General features: G+C 41.7%; 1 protein-coding gene across 2 annotated transcripts; it reads left to right on the forward strand.

Moving 5' to 3' along the window:
• The first annotated feature begins 291 nt into the window (after positions 1 to 291).
• Positions 292 to 26,336, forward strand: LOC110496286 (vacuolar protein sorting-associated protein 45). Of its 2 annotated transcripts, XM_021572095.2 has the most exons (15): positions 292 to 565; positions 2,113 to 2,247; positions 2,918 to 2,978; positions 5,023 to 5,102; positions 5,365 to 5,433; positions 5,609 to 5,746; positions 5,821 to 5,931; positions 7,288 to 7,422; positions 9,599 to 9,712; positions 9,948 to 10,115; positions 11,455 to 11,613; positions 11,830 to 11,937; positions 12,055 to 12,176; positions 12,457 to 12,588; positions 25,631 to 26,336. In XM_021572095.2, the coding sequence occupies exons 1-15, from the start codon at positions 473 to 475 to the stop codon at positions 25,713 to 25,715; spliced, it is 1,710 nt and encodes a 569-aa protein (XP_021427770.2). In that variant the 5' UTR covers positions 292 to 472; the 3' UTR covers positions 25,716 to 26,336. The 2 variants fall into 2 exon arrangements, with proteins under 2 accessions (XP_021427770.2, XP_036808754.1); XM_036952859.1 differs by lacking the exon at positions 292 to 565 and having other exon boundaries at positions 2,220 to 2,299.

Consider the following 26,336-nt stretch of genomic DNA (forward strand, 5'->3'; position numbering starts at 1 on the left):
AATAAATTATATGCTATCTGTACATCTCAATATTTTATTTCTAGGTTTTTAGAAGTTGCTTGCATGCATGACATATTTCTCAAAATAACAAAATATATCCGTTTCATTTGAATGGTCTGCCCTTACCAAAATGGCGTCCTCGTCGTGCAACCATTAGCGGAGCATTGTGGGATGTAACAAACACATGCTGACTTTGGATCAGTGAAATGCATGCTCAGATTACGCTTTTGCCTGTACTTTGCTCTACAAACTGGTCGTAGATCAGTCATTACACTCTTCAGTTGACCAAATGTTCACCCGGAAATGTAACTCAGGTTCATTTCGAAGCTGAGCTGAATATTTGTCAACAATAGACTCATTTAACATAAAACGAATTGAAGCGTTGCCTGGTGCAAGAGATCTTAAGTTCATACAATTCGGCCTTTGGTTATTTTTCAAGCTATCATTGCTAGAATTTAAGAACGTTGTCAAAATGAATGTGACACTTGCTGTCAAGCAGTATATCTCCAAAATGATAGAAAACAGCGGGCCAGGAATGAAGGTTCTGCTCATGGATAAAGAGACGGTAAGTAATGTAGATAGAATGGTTACAATGTAGTGGTTCAAACGATGGACAGTGGTTACAATGTATCAGGTTATTTTTGTTGGTACACTACATGCCCAAAAGTATGTGGACACCTACTCGTCAGACATCTCATTCCAAAATCATGGGCATTAATATGGAGTTGGTCCCCCTTTGCTGCTATAACAGCCTCCATGGTGCAGGGACTTGTTTCCATTTAGCCACATGAACATTAGTGAGGTCGGGCACTGATGTTGGTCGATTAGGCCTGGCTCGCAGTCAGCGTTCTAATTCATCCCAAATATGTTCGATGGGGTTGAGGTCAGGGCTCTGCAGGCTAGTCAAATTCTTCCACACCGATCTCAACATTTTTGTATGGACCTCACTTTGTGCATGGGGGCATTGTCATGTTGAAACAGGAAAGGACCAAACTGGTGCCACAAAGTTGGAAGCACAGAATAGTCTAGAATGTCATTGTATGCTGTAGCGTTAAGATTTCCCGTCACTGGAACAAAGGGGCCTGGCCTGAACCATGAAAAACAGCCCCAGACCATTATTCCTCCTCCACCAAACTTTACAGTTGGCACTATTCATTCGGGTAGGTAGCATTTTCATGGCATCCGCCAAAGCCAGATTCGTCCGTTGGAATGCTAGATGGTGAAGCGTGATTCATTACTCCAGAGAAAGCGTTTCCACTGCTCCAGAGTCCAATAGCTGCCAGCTTTACACTACTCCAGCCGACGATTGGCACTACGCATGGTGATCTTAGGTTTGTGTAAGGCTGCTCGGCAATGGAAACCTATTTCATGAAGCTCCCGACGAACAGTTCATGTGCTGATGTTGCTTCCAGAGGCAGTTTGGAACTCGGTATGTTGTAATCGAGGACAGACGATTTTTACACGCACCAGCACTCGGCAGTCCCGTTCTGTGAGCTTGTGTGGCCTACCATTTCGCTGCTGAGCCATTGTCGCTCCTAGACATTTCCACTTCACAATAACAGCACTTACAATTGACTGGGGCAGCTCTAGCAGGGCAGAAATCTAATGAACAGACTTGTTGGGAAGGTGACATCCTATGACGGTGCCTTGTTGAAAGTCACTGTGCTCTACAGTACAGGCCATTCTACTGCCAATGTTTGTCTATTGAGATTTATACACCTGTCAGCAACGGGTGTGGCTGAAATAACCAAATATTTATTTATATTTATATAAATTAGCCACTTATTTGAAGGGATGTCCACATACATTTAGCCATGTAGTGCATGTGTTGTCTTTCTGAGACGGACACATTGAAGGAACAGAACCTTGAATTATTCACCAATTCCTGATAATAAAAAAAAAAAACGTGAAATCACAAAAAAGTCTCTGGACCAGTCTCTAAAATGCCATTCATATCAAATGTAGAGATTTGGTTATAAAAAAGGAAACTTCTCCTTTAATGATTAGTATTAAATAATATAGATAGGAGAACCAAGCTTCTGATAATGTCATACTGTCAGCAACTCCTTCCATTTTGTCATCATGCCTATTTGTTTGTGCTTGTCTCATCAGACCAGCATCGTCAGTGTGGTCTACACTCAATCCGAGATCCTACAGAAGGAGGTCTACTTGTTTGAAAGAATCGACTCGCAGAGTCGAGACAACATGAAGCACCTCAAAGCCATCTGCTTCCTCAGGCCAACCAAGGTGCCCCAGTCACTGTATAGACATTGCAGCCAGCCTTTGCTCTGCATTAAAGGTCCAATGCAACCATTTTTATTTATATCAAATCATTTCTGGGTAACAACTGAGTACCTTACTGTGATTGTTTTCAATTAAAATGGTCAAAAATGATATTGCTAGGACATGAATGTTGCTAGTACTGTCTTGGAGTGGTCTGAGAGGAGAAAACAACAGAAAATGTGCTGTTATTGGCAGAGGGGCTTAGAACTCTTTGTTATTAGTATATTAACTTAAGTTATCTGCATGGCGATGTCAACATGGAAGGCCGAAACGCCATTCCACCAAAACAGACTGAAATTTACAAACAGCTGTTACACTAAAAACGATTATCATAATTTTCACAATTTCACAGTATTATTCCAACCTCATAGTGTGGAAATATAAATAAAACACAGGCAAATCATCTTTTTGACTGCACTGGGCCTTTAAGACTTTGTTACTTACCATCCACACACATTGTATCTACTGGATTGTGTCCATCCACAACTGTATGAATGCATATGTCAACTTCATTGTACGTATACTGAATATATTGCGTCCATACACTATGCACTATTTGGAGGCAAAGTACTTTAGTCATGCTCAGTTTTGGATTTGTATGACTCCCCTGACTTTCTCTCTGTCCTCTTTACAGGAGAATGTGGAAAATCTGATACAGGAGCTCCGGCGACCAAAGTACAGTGTCTACTTCATCTGTAAGGACTTCTGCGCTGTTGTTTAAATCGTATGGTTCTCTGTTCTGATTCCTGTGCAGGTTTTTAGACAGATCAAATACAGATAAAGTGGACTAAGATGTTATGTCCCTGTCTCATTTATATGGTTTAAACCTAAAGACTCAAAATTGATTGACATTGCGATTGACCACACATCAACATTTCATGGTGGCGGCTATTGCCCATACGTAAAAATGATATATTAATATATATTTCAACAACATGTTTGTAAATTACAGATATCTAAATATTTAAATATATATACAAAAATATATGGACATATTCCAAAATGGTCCGTTTTCAAATACACTCAGTGGTCTGTTCGTTAGGTGCACCACCCCGTTCGCGAAAATGGTTTTCTCCTACGGACAGTGAGTCATGTGGCCGTGGCTTGCTATGTAAAGCAGGCATTGAGGCATTCTGTTACGGTTCGATTGAACAATAGAATGGGCAAAACTATTTTACCTTTTGAGTGTGGTATGATCTTCGGTGCCAAGTGTGCCGGTTTCTCGATCTAAGAAACGACCGGCCTCCTAGGCTTTTCACGAATTACAGTGTCTAGGACAGGGTACTCCAACCTTTTCGTTGCTACACATTTTTTCAAGCTTTCAAATAGGCATATTCTTCTCTTCTCCCCTGCAACCCTTCCCCGGGTACCTAGTGTACAAGAGAAAGTAGTGCACTATGTTTTCTGTCAATATACCTCATAAAAGAATGGTTAATAAACAACTCTAAGGGGGGGCCCTATAAAATGTCCTCCAAAGTAGGTTCTCAGTTACGTTTTTTCTGGTTTTAGATTTAATCTTAATTACAATTTTTCCTAGAGAAAAAAATTAATTGGATGTTATGAGTCCACGCCAATGCTTAAATCACATCAGAAGACATTTTATTTAGGTCTGTAAGTAAACATTAAGATTCGAGTGTAATTCCTCTTTAATTGTGCATCTAACGAGAGGAATGTGCGTCTAACACACTGGTCTAGCGATGGTTCTGTACTGCTGCTGCTCATTTCATGGCAAAGTTTGCAAACAATAGATACAAATGATATACTTATATACATAATATACAGTGTCACTAACTAGAAAGCTAGCTAGGAGGCAGGTGCGACCGGTAGACTGTGTCTTTGCCCCCTGCCTGTCGGGCACTTTTTTCCAGCAGTTTTGTTAACAACGGTGAGGGCAGGTGGGAGCGAAAAACACTGTCTACTGCTAGCTAGGAAGGAGGAGTCCGGTAATGCAGGATTGAAAAAACTCTAATTCTTTAAACCCACCTCAGTCTTCAAGTATTGTGGTGGCAGCATCATGTTATGGGTATGCTTGTCATCAGCAGGGACTGGTGAATTTGTCAGGATCAAAATAAATATGAAAGGAGTTAAGCCCAGGAAAAAAGTTAGAAAACCCACCTCAGTCTTCTGAAAACCTAACCCTGCGACTAGTTTTATTTTTCAGCAAGACAATTTAATACCAAAGACACACCAGAATGACTTTCCAAGAGGTGTTGAGTGTTCCTGAATGGTCAAGTCTCAGTCCTGACTTAAATCTGCTCAAAACAATCTGAGACACGGTTTAAATATCACTGTCCATAAATTATCGCCATCCAAATTTACGAAGCCTGAACATTTTTGACAAAAATGATGGAACATTACAAATTGTGATTGACAGCTCAGGAAAATGTATTTGAATCTATTTAAAAATATATTTACAGATATGGTCTACGTTCAAGTGTCTTTTCGAAATAAACCTCCTTTTTTTAAATATGTTTCATTAAGTGGCGGGTAGGCTATACCTCAATAGCTGCAGAATACATTTTCAATTACAACTCAATGATCCAACTTTTGCATGCAAAATAACTCTTTGGGAACCTAATGCTAAGGTACGTAGAAACTCAACGTTGTCATTGGGGTAGAGAAGGTTGTGAGACGTGAGCGTGTATTTATTTGATATATATATTTGGTAAATATATTTAAATAAATTCCAATATATAATTTTTCCTGTATGGGTGACATCCTCCTCATAATCCTTTCTAGACTTCAGCAACGTCATCAGTAAGAGTGAGATAAAAGCCCTGGCTGAGGCGGATGAACAGGAGGTGGTTGCAGAAGTGCAGGTAAGTTAACGCTAAGGGCAGTACTGTAGGACAGTATCCATCAGTTAGGTACACAACTATTATTATTTGTAAACATTTTTTAAATTTAATTTATTTTATTTTTTTACCTTTCTTGGTTTTTCCTACTAGTCCTGAATCCACATTTTTCATCATTTCTAGTTATAACCACTTTACAGTAAGCGTCGTTTTGTAATAGCCAGGTTATCCTTTGACGTTTATACTGGAAACTAATAATTCAAATTTCTCTCATATATGACTGCAGGAGTTCTATGGAGACTTCATTGCTGTGAACCCACACCTTTTCTCCCTCAACCTCAGTGGTGTCGCAAGGGTAGGACATGCAAATATGCTATGACGCTTTGCATATGTGACAATCTATAAAGGGGTTTATTATTCATCTGCATTGACTTTAGTTTAACGTTTTTTGTTTGTCTCTACACTTGACATATTCCCTCTGTATTTTGGATCCGTTTACAGAGTGCATTCCCATCATGTGTGTGTTGCAGGGTCGTAGCTGGGAGCCAACTCTCCTACCACGTACCACCCAGGGTCTGACCTCAGTGCTGTTGGCCCTGAAGAAATGTCCCATGATCCGCTACCAGCTGTCCTCAGACATGGCCAAGAGACTGGGAGAGAGCGTGAAGGTGACTAATATCACATGCACAACTATCGCACGTGCACGCATGCACGCAATCTCACTACCCCTCTCCTCCTCCAGCAAATCATCACCAAGGAGTATGAGCTGTTTGACTTCAGGAAGACAGAGGTGCCTCCTCTCCTGCTCATCATGGACCGCAGTGATGACGCCATCACCCCACTACTCAACCAGGTCAGAACTACACTACCGATCAAGAATTTGGTGTCACTTAGAAATGTTAGTGTTTTGAAAGAAAGCAAATGTTTTGTCCATTAAAATAACATCAAATTGATCAGGAATACAGTGTAGACATTGTTAATGTTGTAAATTACTATTGTAGCTGGAAACGGCTGATTTAAAAAAAATATATGGAATATCTACAAAGGTGTACAGAGGCCTATTATCAGCAACCATCACTCCTGTGTTCCAATGGCACAGTGTGTTAGCTAATCCAAGTTTATCATTTGAAGTCTTATTGATCATTAGAAAACCCTTTTGAAATTATGTTAGCTCAGCTGAAAACTGTTGTTCTGATTTAAAGAAGCAATCAGAACAACAACTGGCCTTCTTTAGACTAGTTGAGTGTCTGGAGCATCAGCATTTTGAGGTTTGATTCCAGGCTCAAAATGGCCAAAAACAAATAACTTTCTTCTGGAACTCATCAGTCTATTCTTGTTCTGATAAATGAAGGCTATTTCATGCGAGGCGACTCCTCTTCACTGTTGATGTTGAGACTGGTGTTTTGCGGGTACGATTTAATGAAGCTGCCAGTTGAGGACTTGTGAGGCATCTGTTTCTTGACCTAGACACTCTAATATACTTGTCCTCTTGCTCAGTTGTGCACCAGGGCCTCACACTACTCTTTCTATTCTTGTTAGAGCCAGTTTGCGCTATTCTGCGAAGGGAGTAGTACACAGCGTTGTACGAGATCTTCAGTTTCTTGGCAAAGTCTAGGCAAAGTTGCAAAGAAAAAGACATCTCAGACTTGCCAATAAAAATAAAAGATTAAGATGGGCAAAAGAACACAGACACCGGACAGAGGAACTCAGCCTAGAAGGCCAGCATCCCGGAGTCGCCTCTTCACTGTTGACGTTCGTTTGAACTATTAGCCAGAAGATACATTTCAAAGATAATCTACCTGTTTTTTTTAGCCTGGCACCAGACTGAGCATTTTATCAGTCTGGAACCCAGGCTACATATTTACAAAAATGTAGGCAATGACCAGGTCATCTAGTCAAACGACATACCTGTAGAATATTCACATCATTCTGATGTGTACTGCAGCCTCTGGTCACTTGGGGGCAGCAGCGTCTTATACATACATTTACCAGGCCTGCAACCTGCACACTAAACTAGGTCATGTACTCAAGGCCCTTTGTGTCACATGTAATGCACCAATCTTTAGCGCACATTAGAAAAGCTAATCAATTGGCAAAAACCTCATACACCCCTCATCGCTGAATGGAATTAGTAGAGATTAAATGTACTTTATTTTAATTGTGGGTTTCATTGCTTTGGTTTCATTGTTTGTTGCCCTGTTCCCTCTAGTGGACGTACCAGGCCATGGTGCACGAGCTGCTTGGCCTCAACAACAACCGTATTGACCTGTCCCGAGTCCCAGGGATCAGCAAGGAGCTGAAGGAGGTGGTGCTGTCTGCAGAGAACGATGAGTTCTATGCCAACGTGAGTCCCAGTCTCTAGGCCTGGTTCCAATTCTACACAAATGTTCCCTTCGGCATTGAGACGGTCTCATTTGAGCAGGCTGGCAGGTAGCCTAGAGCATGGTTCCCCCACGGGCCAAATTTGTTTTCTTATTGCTGGACATAAGACTGTAAAAACGGCAGCATTTCAGCACCAAGTGATTTTAATTTTGGATATCTGTTCCAAAGTATTCCCACGCATAATAGAGAGATACAGTGGGGCAAAAAAGTATTTAGTCAGCCACCAATTGTGCAAGTTCTTCCACTTAAAAAGATGAGAGAGGCCTGTAATTTTCATCATAGGTACACATCAACTATGACAGACAAAATGAGAAAGAAAATCCAGAAAACCACATTGTAGGATTTGTAATGAATTTATTTGCAAATTATTGTGGAAAATAAGTATTTGGTCAATAACAAAAGTTTATCTCAATACTTTGTTTAAATACCCTTTGTTGCCAATGACAGAGGTCAAACGTTTTCTGTAAGTCTTCACAAGGTTTTCACACACTGTTGCTGGTATTTTGGCCCATTCCTCCATGCAGATCTCCTCTAGAGCAGTGATGTTTTGGGGCTGTTGCTGGGCAACACAGACTTTCAACTCCCTCCAAAGATTTTCTATGGGGTTGAGATCTGGAGACTGGCTAGGCCACTCCAGGACCTTGAAATGCTTCTTACGAAGCCACTCCTTTGTTGCCCAGGCGGTGTGTTTGGGATCATTGTCATGAAAGACCCAGCCACGTTTCATCTTCAATGCCCTTGCTGATGGAAGGAGGTTTTCACTCAAAATATCACGATACATGGCCCCATTCATTCTTTCCTTTACACGGATCAGTCGTCCTGGTCCCTTTGCAGAAATACAGCCCCAAAGCATGACGTTTCCACCCCCATGCTTCACAGTAGGTATGGTGTTCTTTGGATGCAACTCAGCATTCTTTGTCCTCCAAACACGACGAGTTGAATTTTTACCAAAAAGTTATATTTTGGTTTCATCTGACCATATGACATTCTCCCAATCTTCTTCTGGATCATCCAAATGCTCTCTAGCAAACTTCAGACGGGCCTGGACATGTACTGGCTTAATCAGGGGGACACGTCTGGCACTGCAGGATTTGAGTCCCTGGCGGCGTAGTGTGTTACTGATGGTAGGCTTTGTTACTTTGGTCCCAGCTCTCTGCAGGTCATTCACTAGGTCCCCCCGTGTGGTTCTGGGATTTTTGCTCACTGTTCTTGTGATCATTTTGAGATTTTGCGTGGAGCCCCAGATCGAGGGAGATTATCAGTGGTCTTGTATGTCTTCCATTTCCTAATAATTGCTCCCACAGTTGATTTCTTCAAACCAAGCTGCTTACCTATTGCAGATTCAGTCTTCCCAGCCTGGTGCAGGTCTACAATTTTGTTTCTGGTGTCCCTTTGACAGCTCTTTGGTCTTGGCCATAGTGGAGTTTGGAGTGTGACTGTTTGAGGTTGTGGACAGGTGTCTTTTATACTGATAACAAGTTCAAACAGGTGCCATTAATACAGGTAACGGGTGGAGGACAGAGGAGCTACAGGTCTGTTACAGGTCTGTGAGAGCCAGAAATCTTGCTTGTTTGTAGGTGACCAAATACTTATTTTCCACCATAATTTGCAAATAAATTCATTAAAAATCCTACAATGTGATTTTCTGGATTTTTTCTCATTTTGTCTGTCATAGTTGAAGTGTACCTATGATGACAATTATAGGCCTCTCTCATCTTTTTAAGTGGGAGAACTTGCACAATTGGTGGCTGACTAAATACTTTTTTGCCCCACTGTATGTGATCGTATACAAATGCAAGCAAGATTTGAAAGGATTAATGTTATAATCAAAGGTTATATCTATTTGTTCTTCTTGTGGTAAATTTGCAGTCTACAAATTATTTGTAATTATGTTCCGGCCCCCTGACCATCCGCTCAAAAAAATAAAAAATAATAATAAAATTGGCCCGCGGCTGAATCTAGATGACGATCCCTGGCCTAGAGGTTAGGAAGGCGTCCAGCAACCCTCTATAACAAGACTCTGATGGAATGTCGGGCAAAATGTGTAGCAGTCGGTCAGTGAGAAAAGGTTAAAGAATTCCGACAGGGCCAGACGTTAGCTGACAACTTCCAATTCACTCTCACATTCTCTTATTCAGAATCTGTACCTGAACTTTGGAGAGATCGGCACAAACATCAAGAACCTGATGGAGGACTTCCAGAAGAAGAAGCCCAAGGAGCAACAGAAGCTGGAGTCCATCTCTGATATGAAGGTGAGAGCTGGGCACTGTAGGAACTCGATTTCCCAGTACAGGAACTCAATTTCCCAGCATGTCCTATTGCAGTTGCTCATTTAGGACCACTAACACATCTCAGCCTCATTAGTTAATAACCACTCACAATTAGATAAATGATCTCTTAATTACAATAATGATACGAGCTATAAATAATTGCTGCAACTTTAAGAAATGCCTTTCTGTTTTCTTTCTGTTCTATTTTTCTCTGCAGGCGTTTGTGGACAACTACCCCCAGTTCAAAAAGATGTCTGGCACAGTGTCGAAGCACGTGACTGTGGTGGGCGAGCTGTCTCGCCTGGTGAGCGAGAGGCACCTGATGGAGGTGTCAGAGGTGGAGCAGGAGCTTGCCTGCCAGAATGACCACTCAAGCGCGTCACAGGTAAGACTCTGGGGTTGAAGGGATACTTCGGGATTTTCGAGGTCCTTTATCTACTTCCCCAGAGTCAGATGAACTAGTGGATACCATTTTTATGTCTCGATGTCCAGTATGTAGGAAGTTATAATTAAGTCTGTCAACCAATGCTAACTAGCGTTATTTTTTTATTTACTGGTAGGAAACACATTTCTATTATTACCAATAGAATTTCCTGAATTGTCTGAAATTAATCAACACTCCAGTCCTGCTCTGCACTGACTTGATGTCAGAGACTGATTAGAAATACACTACTAGATACAGTGCATTCAGAAAGTATTCAGACCCCTTGATTTTTTCCCCACATTGTTACGTTACAGCCTTATTCTGAAATGGTTCAATTGCTTTTTTTCCCTCATCAATCTACACACACTACCCCATAATGACAAAGCAAAAACAAATTTGTATACTTTTTGTTATTGAAATATCACTTACATAAGTTTTCAGACCCTTTACTCAGTACTTTGTTGAAGCACCTTCGGCAGAGATTACAGCATTGAGTCTTCTTGGGTATGATGCTACATGCTTGGCACACCTGTATTTGGGGAGTTTCTCCCCATTCCTCTCTGCAGACCCTCTCAAGCTTTGTCAGGTTGGATGGAGAGCTTTGCTGCACAGCTAATTTCAGGTCTCTCCAGAGATGTTCGATCGGGTTAAAGTCCAGTCTTTGGCTGGGCCACTCAAGGACATTCAGAGACTTGTCCCGAAGCCACTCCTGCATTGTCTTGGCTGTATGCTTAGGGTCTTTGTCCTGTTGGAAGATGGTATTTTCTCTGACATGCACTGTCAACTGTGGGAACTTTTTATATAGACAGGTGTGTGCCTTTCCAAATCATGTCCAATCAATTGCATTTACCACAGGTGGACTCCCAGTTGTCGTAACATCTCAAGGATGATCAATGGAAACAGGATGCACCTGAGCTCAATTTCGAGTCTCATAACAAAGGGTCTGAATACTTATGTAAATAAGATATTTAATTTTTTTGTAAAGGTTTTTTTTAAGAAAATATTTTTTTATTATCCTATTACTGACACCAATGGAAATGTGACATGGGGGAGGGGCCTACAGCTCAATGTTATTCTATACAATAACACTAATAGTTCACACAATATTACTTTGTGTTGGTTGAAGAGGAATACAACCCACTCCTGTATTGTATATTGACTTGGCCACTTATAATAATAGTAATTTTCAGAATACAATAAAACACTGCACATAGAAGCCAGAGTGAAGTAGCATAAAAAAATAAAGAATGGCAGTCTGTATTAAAGGCTATGTAAAAATGTACTCCCTGTTTTTCCACAGAATGTGCGTCGGCTGCTGCAGAACCCGCGGGTGAGCGAGCTGGACGCGGTGCGCCTGGTGATGCTGTACGCACTGCGCTACGAGAGACACAGCAGCAGCATCCTGCCGAGCCTCATGGAGGAGCTCAACAGGAAGGGCGTGTCAGAGAGGCATCGCAGGGTAAGGGAACATTCTATACTGTACCACTACCTGACCCTTGGGGCAATATGAGGACTGTATACAGTTGTTGTACTCGTCTTATATTATGTGTTATTATTTTGGGATCAACAATGTACATTCAGTATGTTGGTATGTTTGATGCGTCTGTTTTATCAATCTAGACTGGGTTAGAATAATAGCCTTTTTATCTTGTTTAACTGGCATCTTTTACCTCAGATGGTAACGTCCATGGTGGAGTATGGGGGGAAGAGGGTGAGAGGAAGTGACCTCATCAACCCCCAAGACGCAGTTGCCATCACCAAACAGTTCTTCAAGGGGCTGAAGGTACACCATTCTCCTCACAAATTAGACAAATACTAGCGGTAGTTTTGTGTCCATCTAGCCACTCTCAACCAGATTCTAATAAAACACCTTTGGTTTTGGGTGCGTGCGTGTCTCCAGGGAGTTGAGAATGTGTACACGCAGCATGCACCGTTACTGCAGGAGACCTTGGACCAGCTGATCAAGGGGCGGCTGAAAGACAGTCAGTTCCCATACCTAGGACCCAGCTCCCTTCGAGACAGGTAGGGTGATATATATATATATATATATATATATATACACACACATCCACGCACACACATGCAAACACACACACACAGTTAAAGACACGACCTCAGACCCTACACCTGAATAGCCAAACACACACACTTCTACACACTATCCATGATACGTAAAAAAAATAATAATAATTAAATACATATTCTGTGTGTATGAGCACATAAGCCCACAGTTCATCACCATTATTGGATGACCCCAACCGGATGCTAGCCTATCAATGATTACCATGTAGTTCCTCTTCAGGCCACAGGATATCATAGTGTTCGTCATCGGAGGGGCCACCTATGAGGAAGCGCTGGCAGTCTACAACCTGAACCGCACCATGCCAGGGGTTCGGATCGTACTGGGCGGCACCACCATCCACAATACCAAGAGGTCAGATTCATCAACCGCTCCTCGTGACCTACTGTAGTCGCCTCAGTCAATTTTCCAGACATAGCCATTAGCCAGTAGACATCCATTGTCTGTTACCAGGTCAACACATATGATCAAAATGGCTTAACCCTCTAGAGTCGACGGCCACGTGGGAATCTAATTGGCATAATACAAAAATCCCCATAAAAAGTCTCTGTTTAACCTAGAGATATCTGTTGGGCTGCATCTCAATCCACTACATATGCCAGTGGCGACCTTCCGCATCGGTGGCGGGGGGGGGGGAGCTGAGCTGAGCTACGGCGGTGGTTGTTAGATCACGAGTCATCCCTAAAAATCGGTCTTCTCACGAATATGTCTGTAGCGTCCCAACCGGTTTGGCCTAACTAATATGATCACTCCAATGGAATGATGAGACTCTCCCGAACACGGTGGTGTTCTCCATTTTGCTCTACAACCCCCACAAGCGTTACAGGACGGAAGTCGGCACCACCGATATGTCAACTTCTGTCTGTAGCATTCGAACAGTTTTGGCTACCCACTGATATGACCCCTCTATGAAAAGGTGAGACTCTCACGAACGCGTACATGTCAGTGCTATAGGGCATCCACAAGCCTCACTTGACCTGTCTGAAGGTAGCCCGGTACCAGTTTTAAAAAATGAATGGAACTGAGTGTATAAAACATTAGGAACACCTTTCTAATATTGAATTGCACCCACTTTTGCCCTCAGAACAGCCTCAATTTGTCGGGGCATGGACTCTACAATGTGTCAAGCGTTCCACAGGGATGTTGACTCCAGTGCGTCCCACAGTTGTGTGAAGATGGCTGGGTGTCCTTTGGGTGGTGGACAATTCTTGATACACACGGGAAACTGTTGAGCGTGAAAACCCCAGCAGCGTTGCAGTTCTTGACACACTCAAACCGGTGTGCCAAGCACCTACTGCCATACACCGTTCAAAGGCACATAAATCTTTTGTCTTGCCCATTCACCCTCTGAATTATAACCTCATACTTGGGTGAGTCAGTGTCACTGTAAGGTTTATTTTCTAGCCTACTGTAGCCCATATTATATACAGTGCCTTCGGAAAATATTCAGACCCCTTGACATTTTCCACATTTTGTTACGTTACAGCCTTATTCTAAAATTGATTAAATAAAATCAAATCCTCAGCAATCTACACAAAATACCAAATAGTGATGAAGCAAAAACTGTTTTTTTATGTATAAAAAATTGGCACGTAAACGGGCTGTCATGTGCCTTTTACTGAGGTGTGGCTTCCGTCAGGCCACTCTACCATAAAGGTCTAATTGGCTGAGTGCTGCAGAGATGGTTGTCCTTGTGGAAGGTTCTCCCATCTCCACAGAGGACCTGGAGCTCTGTCAGAGTGACCATCGTGTTCTTGGTCACCTCCCTCCCCCAATTGCCCCTTTTGTCCAGGTGGCCAGCTCTAAGAAGAGTCTTGGTGGTTTCAAACTTCTTCCATTTAAGACTGATGGAGGCCACTGTGTTCTTGGGGACCTTCAATGCTGCAGACATTTTTTTGGTACCCTTCCCCAGATCTGTGCCTCAACACAAGCCTGTCTCGGAGCTCTACGGACAATTCCTTCGACCTCATGCCTGTGGGACCTTATGTAAACAGTTGTGTGCCTTTCCAAATCATGTCTAATCAATTGAATTTACCAAAGTTGGACTCCAATCAAGTTGTTGAAACATCTCAAGGAAGATGAATGGAATCAGGATGCACCTGAGCTCAATTTCAAGTCTCATAGCAAAGGGTCTGAATACATACAGTACCAGTAAAAAAGTACCCAATTGAGGTGGTTTTGGATGAGTTGGACCGCAGAGTGAAGGAAAAGCAGCCAACAAGTGCTAAGCATATGTGGGAACTCCTTCAAGACTGTTGGAAAAGCATTCCAGGTAAAGCTGGTTGAGAGAATGCCAAGAGTGTGCAAAATTGTCATCAAGGCAAAGGGTGGCTACTTTGAAGAATCTCAAATATAAAATATATCTAGATTTGTTTAACACTCTTTTTGGTTACTACATGATTCCATATGTGTTATTTCATAGTTTTGATGTCTTCACTATTATTCTACAATGTAGAAAATAGGTGTGTCCAAGCTTTTGACTGGTACTGTATGTAAATAAAGTATTTGTTTTTTATTTTTCATACATTTGCTTTGTTATTATGGGGTATTGTGTGTAGATTGCGGAGTATTTTTATAAGGCTGTAACGTAACAAAATTTGGAAAAAGTCAAGGGGTCTGATCTTTCCGAAGGCACTGTATATATAGGCTAAAGTAGGCTAGAAAATAAAGTGACACTGACTCACCCAATGATGAAGATGAAGCATAGGCTACTCACCGGTGATGGGCGATGGGTTTGTGCCAATATGTCAAGATAAGCTACTTTGAAAAACAGTGCTGTTCACTCAAAAGTTGTTCAGAATAATCTTTTTAGCTTCTTCAGACAGATTACTCTTCTCTTTTTCAGCAGCAGGCATTTGCTTTTCAAACGGTAGGCCTAAATGTTTCTCGCGATTGTATTTAGAAATTTGGGAAGGCAAACTGACAGCTGCAACCAACCATATAAATATAATCCATAGAGGGCAGTTCCCATTCATGTCAGGACTGTCTGCCAATGCTAGTGTACCCATGAGTTTAAAAGTAAAAATAGGGGCGGCAGGTAGCCTCGTGGAGCGTTGGGCCAGTAACCGAAAGGTTGCTAGATCGAATCCCAGAGCTGACAAGGTGAAAATCTGTCGTTCTGCCCCTGAACAAGGCAGTTAACCCACTGTTCCTAGGCTGTCATTGTAAATAAGAATTTGTTCTTAACTCACTTGCCTAGTTAAATAAATGTTTAAAAAGTGCCAGGGTTAGAGGTTCCAAAATCCTTCTATGGATTATATCTATGGCCACAACGCAACGAGCTGTTCTATATTTGGAGCACTTTCTGCCCTAACTGCGGCTTTCCCGACTGTAAATGCTTGTGATTAAACTTAATACACAGATATTTTTTAGAAGCTATTAATCCTCTATCAAAATGATGCTTTCTGGTGTAGTATTTTGAATATTTTTATCTGTCTGTTCAGACAGGAGTATTATTATGTTGGGGGGGAAATGTATAGCCTAAATTATTTAGATTTATCGGGGGGTGCTGCAGCACCCCTACCTCCCGTGGCTTTGGTCCCAGTCAGTATAAGATGTAATGTCATGGCCCCGCACGCCTGTGGGGAAGACAACCTGTGGGTAGCCTATTGGCTCACAACAAACACTTAACCTTTTTCAAATGCAGTTTTCTTGTCTCTTGTTTTAGTCAATTACAAAAGTGCATTTAAGAGAAGTTCAACATGTCTAAAGATGACTTTTCAACATTGGCTGCTCCCGAGCATTCTCAATACTTAATGTTATAAAGTCATATTGTAGGGCTTCCCTCATGGCCCTATTCATGATGGTGCTAGCAGCCACGTTAGTGAAGCTACAGTACCTTCAGAAAGGATTCACACCCCTTGACTTTTCCCCACATTTTGTTGTGTTACAGCCTGAATTTAAAATGGGATTCAATTTAGATTTTGTGTCACTGGCCAACACATAATACCCCATAATGTCTAAGTGGAATTATGTTTTTAGATTTTTTTTAAATATATTACTTAAAAATGAAAATCTGAAATGTGTTGAGTCAATAAATATTCAACCCCTTTTGTTATAGCAAGCCTAAATAAGTTCAGGAGTAAAAATGTGTTTTACAAGTCACATAACAATTTGCATGGACTCACTCTGTGTGCAATAATAGTGTTTCCTAAAAACATTTGTTATGACTACCTCATCTCTGTACCTCACGCATACAATTATCTGTAAGATCCCTCGGTCAAGCAGGGAATTTCAAACACATTCAACCACAAAGACCAGGGATGTTTTCCAATGACTTAAATCGACATGAAAATCTACGGAAGACCTGAAAATGGTTGTCTTGCAATGATCAAGAACCAACTTGAGAGCTTGAAGAATTTTGAAAATAATACATTTTGCACAATCCAGGTGTGGAATGCTCTTGGAGACTAAACCAGAAAGACTCACAGCTGTAATTGCTGCCAAAGGGACTTCTACAAAGAATTGACTCGTTTGTGAATACTTATGTAAATGAGATATTTCTGTATTTAATTTTCATTAAATTAGCAAAAATGTCAAACATGTTTTCACGTTGTCATTATGGGGTAGTGTGTTTTAGATCGGTGCATAAAAAAATAATATTTAATCCATTTTGAATTCAGGCTGCAACACAACAACATGTGGAATATGTCAAGGGGTATGAATACTTTCTGAAGGCACCGTAGCTACCGATGGGAACATTAAGCTAGCCTTGACCAGCAAACACAAACGGACTATACAGCTACAAATAGTACTCCTGGAATTACAAATGGCCTATATTAAACAAGTTAAATGTCTTACCTGTGAAATATATGTTTTCCGCACGTATAACTAAGTGTAGCCTACTTGGACACTTCCAACTCTCCCACGCCGAATAGCCTGAAGCCACAGGACTCTTCTCGCAGGCTCTATTTCCCTGCGGGGGAGCATTGCGAACTGTAGGTTGGGATTTCTGACCTGGTTACAGGTACATTGAACAACACAGTAGCTTTCTGACATGTTTTGTTATTTCTTTATAACAAAATAATTGACAATGAAGTTGGGAAAGTATGGTTTTGTTTTCTCCAATTTGTTGGAATGGTCGAGGGGAATTCCTTCTTATGACGGAATATCAACTCCGAGTCAGCCTACACTTTACGTGCAGAACACTAAGTTTCTATTCAATTTACTGAAATGACTTCGCTAATGTTAAAAGGGGCATTTCAGTTTTTACACAATTTACTGAGATTAACTTCAATAATGTTAAAGGGGAATTTTACTTGATAAACATTAATTTCACTCGTTACATATTTTTTTTGGTCAAATGTCTCTTTTAATATCTTAACTTTTCTGCTCATGGGGGTTCACTGTTCTGACGTTGACTACGGATATTAGTTGTGACCGGTATGGTTTACTATGTCCGTGTTATCCCTAGTTTGAATGGAGTCACCTAAAGAGTAATTCAACTTGCATACCTTCCTCTTTTGAACCTTATTAGTTATTTGTGTTGCTTTGTGAGGCCCTTCTTCGGAAGGCAGTTTTTGCTTAACCTGGTATTTACCGAATCGCTACTCTTCTCTCTCTCGTTCTCTCCCCCTTTTCTCTCTGACGGTGTTGGCTGAATGAAGAGTTTGTCTACTCACAGCCTTTCTTTCCCGCTCCCTCTCCCTCCATCTAACTCTCTGTCTGACTGACGGTGTTGGCTGAATAAATCATTGTTTAGCTATCTATACATATTTCTCTCTCTCAGGCTGAGCTGAATAGAACTTTGTGTGATCACGTGACACCGGGGTGCTCAGGAGATGCTTCAGCGCTCTTTTTGCAGTGCCCCTTTCTGACACTCCTGTGTGGGATCACCCCTGTTCTCTTTCATCACTGGGTCTGGACAAACACACCCACACACACACACACGTCAAACCCTGACGTCAAACCATGCATTTCTCTCCCGGTTATATGACAACTTAGTGCTCATCAGCCTTTTATGAGTTTCCAACCTGAGCAGGCCTGAGATTGACCAGGTTTTACACGACAAGGGATTTAGGCAAGAGAGACCAACGGTTTGCAGTGTGATTACATTACCTAGGTTGCTAAGCAGCACCCATGTGCTGAGTGATGATGCTCCTTGGCCCCGCGCCTTTGACATTTATAGCGTTTGCTGACGCAACTCAGGTGAAGTGTCTCTCGCTCTCGGTTATGCAACACCATCTAACAATGTCCACCTCTGGGAATTGAACTTGCAACTTTCTTGCTCTGATCCTGAGGCGTTTCGTGTTGTACTGTAGCACTCACTTTTGTGCTGCCGGAGATGATAGGTGCACCTGTGTGTGTTGTGAGGTTTATTTTTAGCGTGCTGTTGCTGTCCCATGCTAGGGAAATGCTGGTACTCGCTATATATGGGTTGTTTACATTTTAGTGTCTTGATGTTGTCTCTGTTTTGTCTGTCACAGGCAGGCTTGTTTTTATAAGCTGACCTTGACATACTGTCACTTGATCATATTTCAATTAACTGGTGCTAGCTGTATTTTAATTGTTATGTTGTCCAACATTCAAAATCCTGCCCGTTTTGTATTTGAGCTCTTAGGGTAGATTCTAGTGACCCTAGACAGCCGTCTCCTGTCGTTGTTACATTGAGTAAGACACTTAACCTATAGGTTGCACAGGGGGGCAGGGCAAGGTGTTGCCCTCCTGACTGGTTGATGCTGGCTTCCAACTCTTCTGGGCATTGGTGTGTGTTGCTTGGGAGGTTGGGTTAAAAGCAACACACAAAAAAGCTACATTCTATGATCTGAAAATGTTAATGCACATTGAAGTACTCTTCGAAACATCTACTTGCCCATTATTTAGCATTTTAATGTTGGCTGTGACGGCCATGCTTTTTTTTTTTTTAGCTCATAGCGCAGCGTGTGGCGCATTTGAACCATGTTCTACCCCTCACCCAGAGGCACTATAAGCCAATAGGAATGGGGCTCTTTAATGCATCTTTAAGCTTCTCCTCTGTGTCTTTCCCCCTTTGTGTACTGCATGAGTTGCTCGCTGCCCATTGGTACTCACTCACAAGTTGTTTCATGATAATGTTCCCTGCAATCAGCAACACAAAGACACAGTTAACCCCTTTGGGGGATTTGTCCTAGGCCACCCTCTACTGCTGTGTACCGCCTCAGTGGGCCAAAAGCTGGAAATACAGTGCCTTCAGAAAGTATTCCCCTTGACTTATTCCACATTTTGTTGTGTTACAGTACAATTCAAAATTGATTAAATATATATTTTTTATAAATCTCACCCATTTACACTCAATTCTTCATAATGGCAAAGTGAAAACATGTTTTTATAATTTTTAGCTAATTTATTTACAATATTTGAACATTATTATTTTTTTAAAGTTCTTCAGGCTCTGTCAAGTTGGTTGTTGATCATTGCTGGACAGACATTTTCAAGTCTTGCCATAGATTTTCAAGCTGATTTATGTCAAAACTGTAACTCAGCCACTCAGGAACATTCACTGTCTTCTTGGTAAGCAACTCCAGTGTATATTTGTCCTTGTGTTTTAGGTTATTGTCCTGTTGAAATGTGAATTTGTTTCCCAGTGTCTTGGAAAGCAGACTGAACCAGGTTTCCTGCAGAATTTATCCTGTGCCCATCTCTGTTTCATTTATTTTTATCCCCCCAAAAACTTTCTAGTCCTTGCCGATAACATGATGCAGCCACCACCATGCTTGAAAATACACTGCTCAAAAAAAATAAAGGGAACACTTAAACAACACAATGTAACTCCAAGTCAATCACACTTCTGTGAAATCAAACTGTCCACTTAGGAAGCAACACTGATTGACAATAAATTTCACATGCTGTTGTGCAAATGGAATAGACAACAGGTGGAAATTATAGGCAATTAGCAAGACACCCTCAATAAAGGAGTGGTTCTGCAGGTGGCGACCACAGACCACTTTTTAGTTCCTATGCTTCCTGGCTGATGTTTTTATCACTTTTGAATGCTGGCGATGCTTTCACTCTAGTGGTAGCATGAGACGGAGTCTACAACCCACACAAGTGGCTCAGGTAGTGCAGCTCATCCAGGATGGGACATCAATGCGAGGTTTGCTGTGTCTGTCAGCGTAGTGTCCAGAGCATGGAGGCGCTACCAGGAGACAGGCCAGTACATCAGGAGACGTGGAGGAGGCCGTAGGAGGGCAACAACCCAGCAGCAGGACCGCTACCTCCGCCTTTGTGCAAGGAGGAGCAGGAGGAGCACTGCCAGAGCCCTGCAAAATGACCTCCAGCAGGCCACAAATGTGCATGTGTCTGCTCAAATGGTCAGAAACAGACTCCATGAGGGTGGTATGAGGGCTTGACGTCCACAGGTGGGGGTTGTGCTTACAGCCTAACACCGTGCAGGACGTTTTGGCATTTGCCAGAGAACACCAAGATTGGCAAATTCGCCACTGGCGCCCTGTGCTCTTCACAGATGAAAGCAGGTTCACACTGAGCACATGTGACAGACGTGACAGAGTCTGGAGACGCCGTGGAGAACGTTTTGCTGCCTGCAACATCCTCCAGCATGACCGGTTTGGCGGTGGGTCAGTCATGGTGTGGGGTGGCATTTCTTTGGGGGGCCGCACAGCCCTCCATGTGCTCGCCAGAGGTAGCCTGACTGCCATTAGGTTCTGAGATGATATCCTCAGACCCCTTGTGAGACCATATGCTGGTGCGGTTGGCCCTGGGTTCCTCCTAATGCAAGACAATGCTAGACCTCATGTGGCTGGAGTGTGTCAGCAGTTCCTGCAAGAGGAAGGCATTGATGCTATGGACTAGCCCGCCCGTTCCCCAGACCTGAATCCAATTGAGCACATCTGGGACATCATGTCTCGCTCCATCCACCAACGCCACATTGCACCACAGACTGTCCAAAAGTTGGCGGATGCTTTAGTCCAGGTCTGGGAGGAGATCCCTCAGGAGACCATCCGCCACCTCATCAGGAGCATGCCCAGGCGTTGTAGGGAGGTCATACAGGCACGTGGAGGCCACACACACTACTGAGCCTCATTTTGACTTGTTTTAAGGACATTACATCAAAGTTGGATCAGCCTGTAGTGTGGTTTTCCACTTTAATTTTGATTGTGACTCCAAATCCAGACCTCCATGGGTTGATCAATTTGATTTCCATTGATAATTTTTGTGTGATTTTGTTGTCAGCACATTCAACTATGTAAAGAAAAAAGTATTTAATAAGAATATTTCATTCATTCAGATCTAGGATGTGTTATTTTAGTGTTCCCTTTATTTTTGTGTATGAAGAGTGGTACTCGGTGATGTGATGGATTTGTCCAGATAATGCTTTGTATTCAGGACAGAAAGTAAATTTCTTTGCTACATTTTTTGCAGTTTTACTTTAGTGCCTTATATACAAACAGGGTGCATGTTTTGGAGTAAAAAAATGAAATATATACCGGCATCCTTCTTTAAACTCTGTCATTTAGGTTAGTATTGTGGAGTAACTGCAATATTCTTGATCTATCCTCAGTTTTCTCTTATCACAATAGTTTTTCCAACTATTGTTTACAGACAGATAATTTCACTTATAATTCACTGTATCACAATTCCAGTGGGTCAGAAGTTTACATACACAAACTCAGTGCCTCTTTGCTTGACATCATGGGAAGATCAAAAGAAATTATCCAAGACCTCAAAGAAATTGTAGACCTCCACAAGTCTGGTTCATCCTGGGGAGCAATTTCCAAATGCCTGACGGTACCACGTTCATCTGTACAAACAATAGTACGCAAGTATAAATACAATGGGACCATGCAGCCATCATACCACTCAGGAAGGAGATGCGTTCTGTCTCCTAGAGATTAATGTACTTTGGTGCGAAAAGTGCCAATCACTCCCAGAACAACAGCAAAAGACCTTGTGAAGATGCTGGAGAAAACAGGTACAAAAGTATATATATCCACAGTAAAACTAGTCCTATATCAACATAACCTGAAAGGCCACTGCTCCAAAACCGCCATTAAAAAAAGCCAGACTACGGTTTGCATGGGGACAAAGATCGTACTTTTTGGAGAAATGTCCTCTGGTCTGATGAAACAAAAATAGAACTCTTTGGCCATAATGACCATTTATGTTTGGAGGGAAAAGGGGGAGGCTTGCAAGCCAAGGAACACCATCCCAACTGTGAAGCACGGGGGTGGCAGCATCATGTTGTGGGGGTGCTTTGCTGCAGGAGGGACTGGTTCACTTCACAAAATAGATGGCCTTATGAGGTAGGAAAATTTTGTGGATATATTGAAGCAACATCTCAAGACATCAGTCAGGAAGTTAAAGCTTGGTCGTAAATGGGTCTTCCAAATGGACTATGACCCCAAGCATACTTCCAAGGTTGTGGCAAAATGGCTTAAGTACAACAAAGTAAAGGTATTGGAGTGGCCATCACAAAGCCCTGACCTCAATCCTATAGAACATTTGTGGGCAGAACTGAAAAAGTGTGTGTGAGCAAGGAGGCCTAGAAACCGGACTCAGTTACACCAGCTCTGTCAGGAGGAATGGGCCAAAATTCACCCAACTTATCTTGGAAGCTTGTGGAAGGCTACCCAAAACATTTGACCCAAGTTAAACAATTTAAAAGTAATGCTACCAAATACTAATTGAGTGTATGTAAACTTCTGACCTACTGGGAATGTGATGAAATAAATAAAAGCATTCTCTACTATTATTCTGACATTTCACATTCTTAAAATTAAGTGGTGATCCTAACTCACCTAAGACAGGGAATTTTTACAAATATTAAATGTCAGGAATTGTGAAAAACTGAGTTAAAATTGATTTGGCTACGGTGTATGTAAACTTCCGACTTCAACTGTGTAACGGGATTCTTCCTGGGAAGGAGAGGCGGACCAAAATGCAGCGTGGTTATAATTCATGGTTCTTTCATTATGAAACTATACATGAATAAACTACAAAACAAGAAAGGTGAAAACCTGAAATAGTCCCGTGTGGTACAAACACTGACACAGGAGACAACCACCCAAAAAAAACCAACACAAAACAGGCTACCTAAATATGGCTCCCAATCAGAGACAATGACTAACACCTGCCTCTAATTGAGAACCATATCAGGCCCAAACACAGAAACAGACAAACAAGACATCCAACATAGAATGCCCACTCAGATCACACCCTGACCAAACAAAACATAGAAACATACAAAGCAAACTATGGTCAGGGTGTGACAAACTGTGTTATATTTATATACCTTTAACTAGGCAAGTCAGTTAAGATCAAATTATTATTTTCCAATGACGGCGTACCCCGGCCAAACCCTCCCTTATCCCGGACGACGCTGGGCCAATTGGCAGTCTATACAGCCGGGGATCAAACCGGGGTACTACTAAGTTATTTGGAATTGTTTTAAGACCGTTGTACCAAGGATCATTTTGCTATTTGATTTAGAATTTTAAGACCCCTTGAAGTATTGTGTGTGTGTGTGTGTGTGTGTGTGTGTGTGTGTGTGTGTGTGTGTGTGTGTGTGTGTGAGAGAGAGAGAGAGAGAGAGAGAGAAAAGAGAAAAGAAGGGGCCTTACTGCTATTACTTACCCTTTTGGGGCCTTATTTTTGTATTTAACACCTTATTTTTGGCACCAAACAGTCTCCATATATACTGTACTTCCATTCATTTTTTGTCACATGGTCTGACAAACACCGCTCTAGCTCTGTCACCTTTGTTATGTAGGCGGATGCGATGGATTGAGATGTATCCAATGCAAAAAAACAGATACAGTATCTCTAGCTTAAATGGACAGATTTTGATAGGGATTTTTTTATTATGCTAATTTGATTTCCGCTAGGGTGCGGACATCGACCTTAGGGGGGTTTAAAGTCACCATTGGCCTCATGGTGAAATCCCTGAGCGGTTTCCTTCCTCTCCGGCAACTGAGTTAGGAAGGACGCCTGTATCTTTGTAGTGACTGGGTGTATTAATACATCATCCAAAGTGCAATTAATAACTTCACCATGCTCAAAGGGATATTCAGTGTCTGCTTTTTTATTTTTTACACATCTACCAATAGGTTCCCTTCTTTGTGAGACATAGGAAAACCTCCCTGGTCTTTGTGGTTGAAATTCACTGCTTGGCTGAGGGACCTTACAGATAATTGTATTTGTGGGGTACAGAGATGAGGTAGTCATTTAAAAAATCACGATTAACACTATTATTGCACACAGAATGAGTCCATGCAACTTATGTAACTTGTTAAGCAGAGTTTTACTCCTGAACTTATTTAGGCTTGCCTTAACAAAGGGGTCAAAAACTTACTGAGCTTTTCATTTGTTATTCATTTGTAAAAAATTCCACTTTGACATTATGGGGTATTGTGTGTAGGCCAGTGGCACAAAATCTCTAAATTTGATCAAATTTAAATTCCGGCTGTAACAAAACAGAATGTGGAGAAAGTCGAGGGGTTTGAATACTTTCTGAAGGCACCCATACAATATATGCCTACCACTACCATCGTACCACAAGGGTCGTAATCTGTCTTTTGATAACCAGGACTGTTTTTGAACTCCAATATGGCTGGTTGAATGAGACCCAATCTAGGCAGCTTTGTTCCAAAAACTGCATATTTATGACCTGGAGGTTGTCGGTTCAATACCATGTTCTTCTCTTGTGCCTTTTGAACTTAAACATCAGGATTAAAAAAAAAAGAAAGTTTTTTTTCGTAGTTGGGTGGATGGTAGGCTTTCTGACCTATGTCCTAGACCATGTGTGTAGTCACTCATTGATATAGGCTAGTCACCCAGAGGAGGCTGCATGAATGGAAACCGACTGCAAACAGATGAGCATTAACATCAGCAATTGTCACACTGGTATCTCTGATATATCACTATTGTACTCTGTAATTACTACTCTATCAAAAGTCAACATTTAAAAATAAAACAAATACAATTTATGAGGGTCTTTCATTGGCAGAGGTCTGTAAGAGAGACAAGATGGCTGCTCTTTAGAACCTTACCTTTCGGTGACAGTTAGCCAAAATCTCTCTTGTGTCATTTGCAATGACACCTTTTAAATGTTTTGGGTTGATCAGCTAACAGAAATAGGTATTTTGACATTACTCTAGAGGGTTTCTTATTTTTTATTTGTTTGCCATGTCTCCGCCCTACCCTTGCTTTACAGACCAGAACCCTAACACCGGAACCCTAGTGACACACGCTGACACAATAATTCTGTGTCTGTGTAACACAGGGCTAGAACCTGAGGTTATTGTGTCTGCATGTATACTTCTGTCACATGGGCTTCTGTTTTTAGATGAAAACGTATTTTGTGAGTCACAGAGATGATGCTGATGTACTGTCAGTACTGCTCATGCTTCTCTCAGCCTCGTGAGGAATGATACCTTCATGTCCCTTTTCTGCCCTCTCACAGTTTCCTGGAGGAAGTGACATTGACGGCAGGTGCGGGCCAGGCCGAGAGGGTGCAGAGGGCGGGTGGTCATCCCAACAGACGCTGAATGTTTGTTGACATGCTCACACTCTCACTATATATTGTGTCTGTTCCTTATTGTTGTTATTAGACCATGCTTTAATTATTGGATGTGTCCCACTAAAAACATTCCAGTGCTCTCAGCTTTCACCACCACACAGCTGGACTCTTTATCGACCCCTTAAAAACGTGTTGTAACTAGGCCAATTAACTCCAACCAAATGAACATGTGACCCAATTAGAAAGCCAGGTTACCTAACCCTGGGTACCAAAGCAAACTGACTTGTGACTGAACAGAGCACAACACTCTCAATGTTAGTGTCCAACATTTGAACATGTTGCAGTTTAACATTTCCCCTTAATTTTGGAGTTAAGTGGAAAACTCCAGTCTGCTCTTATATTAGACCTTTATTTAATTTCTGGAAACAAAAGTGACACAAATACTTTTGAGTCTTGTTTATCTTAAAAGTTCCTATTTGGGTCCAGAATATTAAGAAAAATATATATCTCTAAGATAACATTATGTACAGTGTATGTTTTCCTTCCTTGCCTATGTACATTTCCCCATGCTATATACATGTCATCCAAACCTACTGATTTTGAAATGACTGAATATTTTGTGGAAAATACCAATAAATGTAAAGAGTGA

The sequence above is a fragment of the Oncorhynchus mykiss genome, chromosome 18, assembly GCF_013265735.2.
Source record: "Oncorhynchus mykiss isolate Arlee chromosome 18, USDA_OmykA_1.1, whole genome shotgun sequence".
In the NCBI taxonomy this organism is placed as follows: Eukaryota; Metazoa; Chordata; class Actinopteri; order Salmoniformes; family Salmonidae; genus Oncorhynchus; species Oncorhynchus mykiss.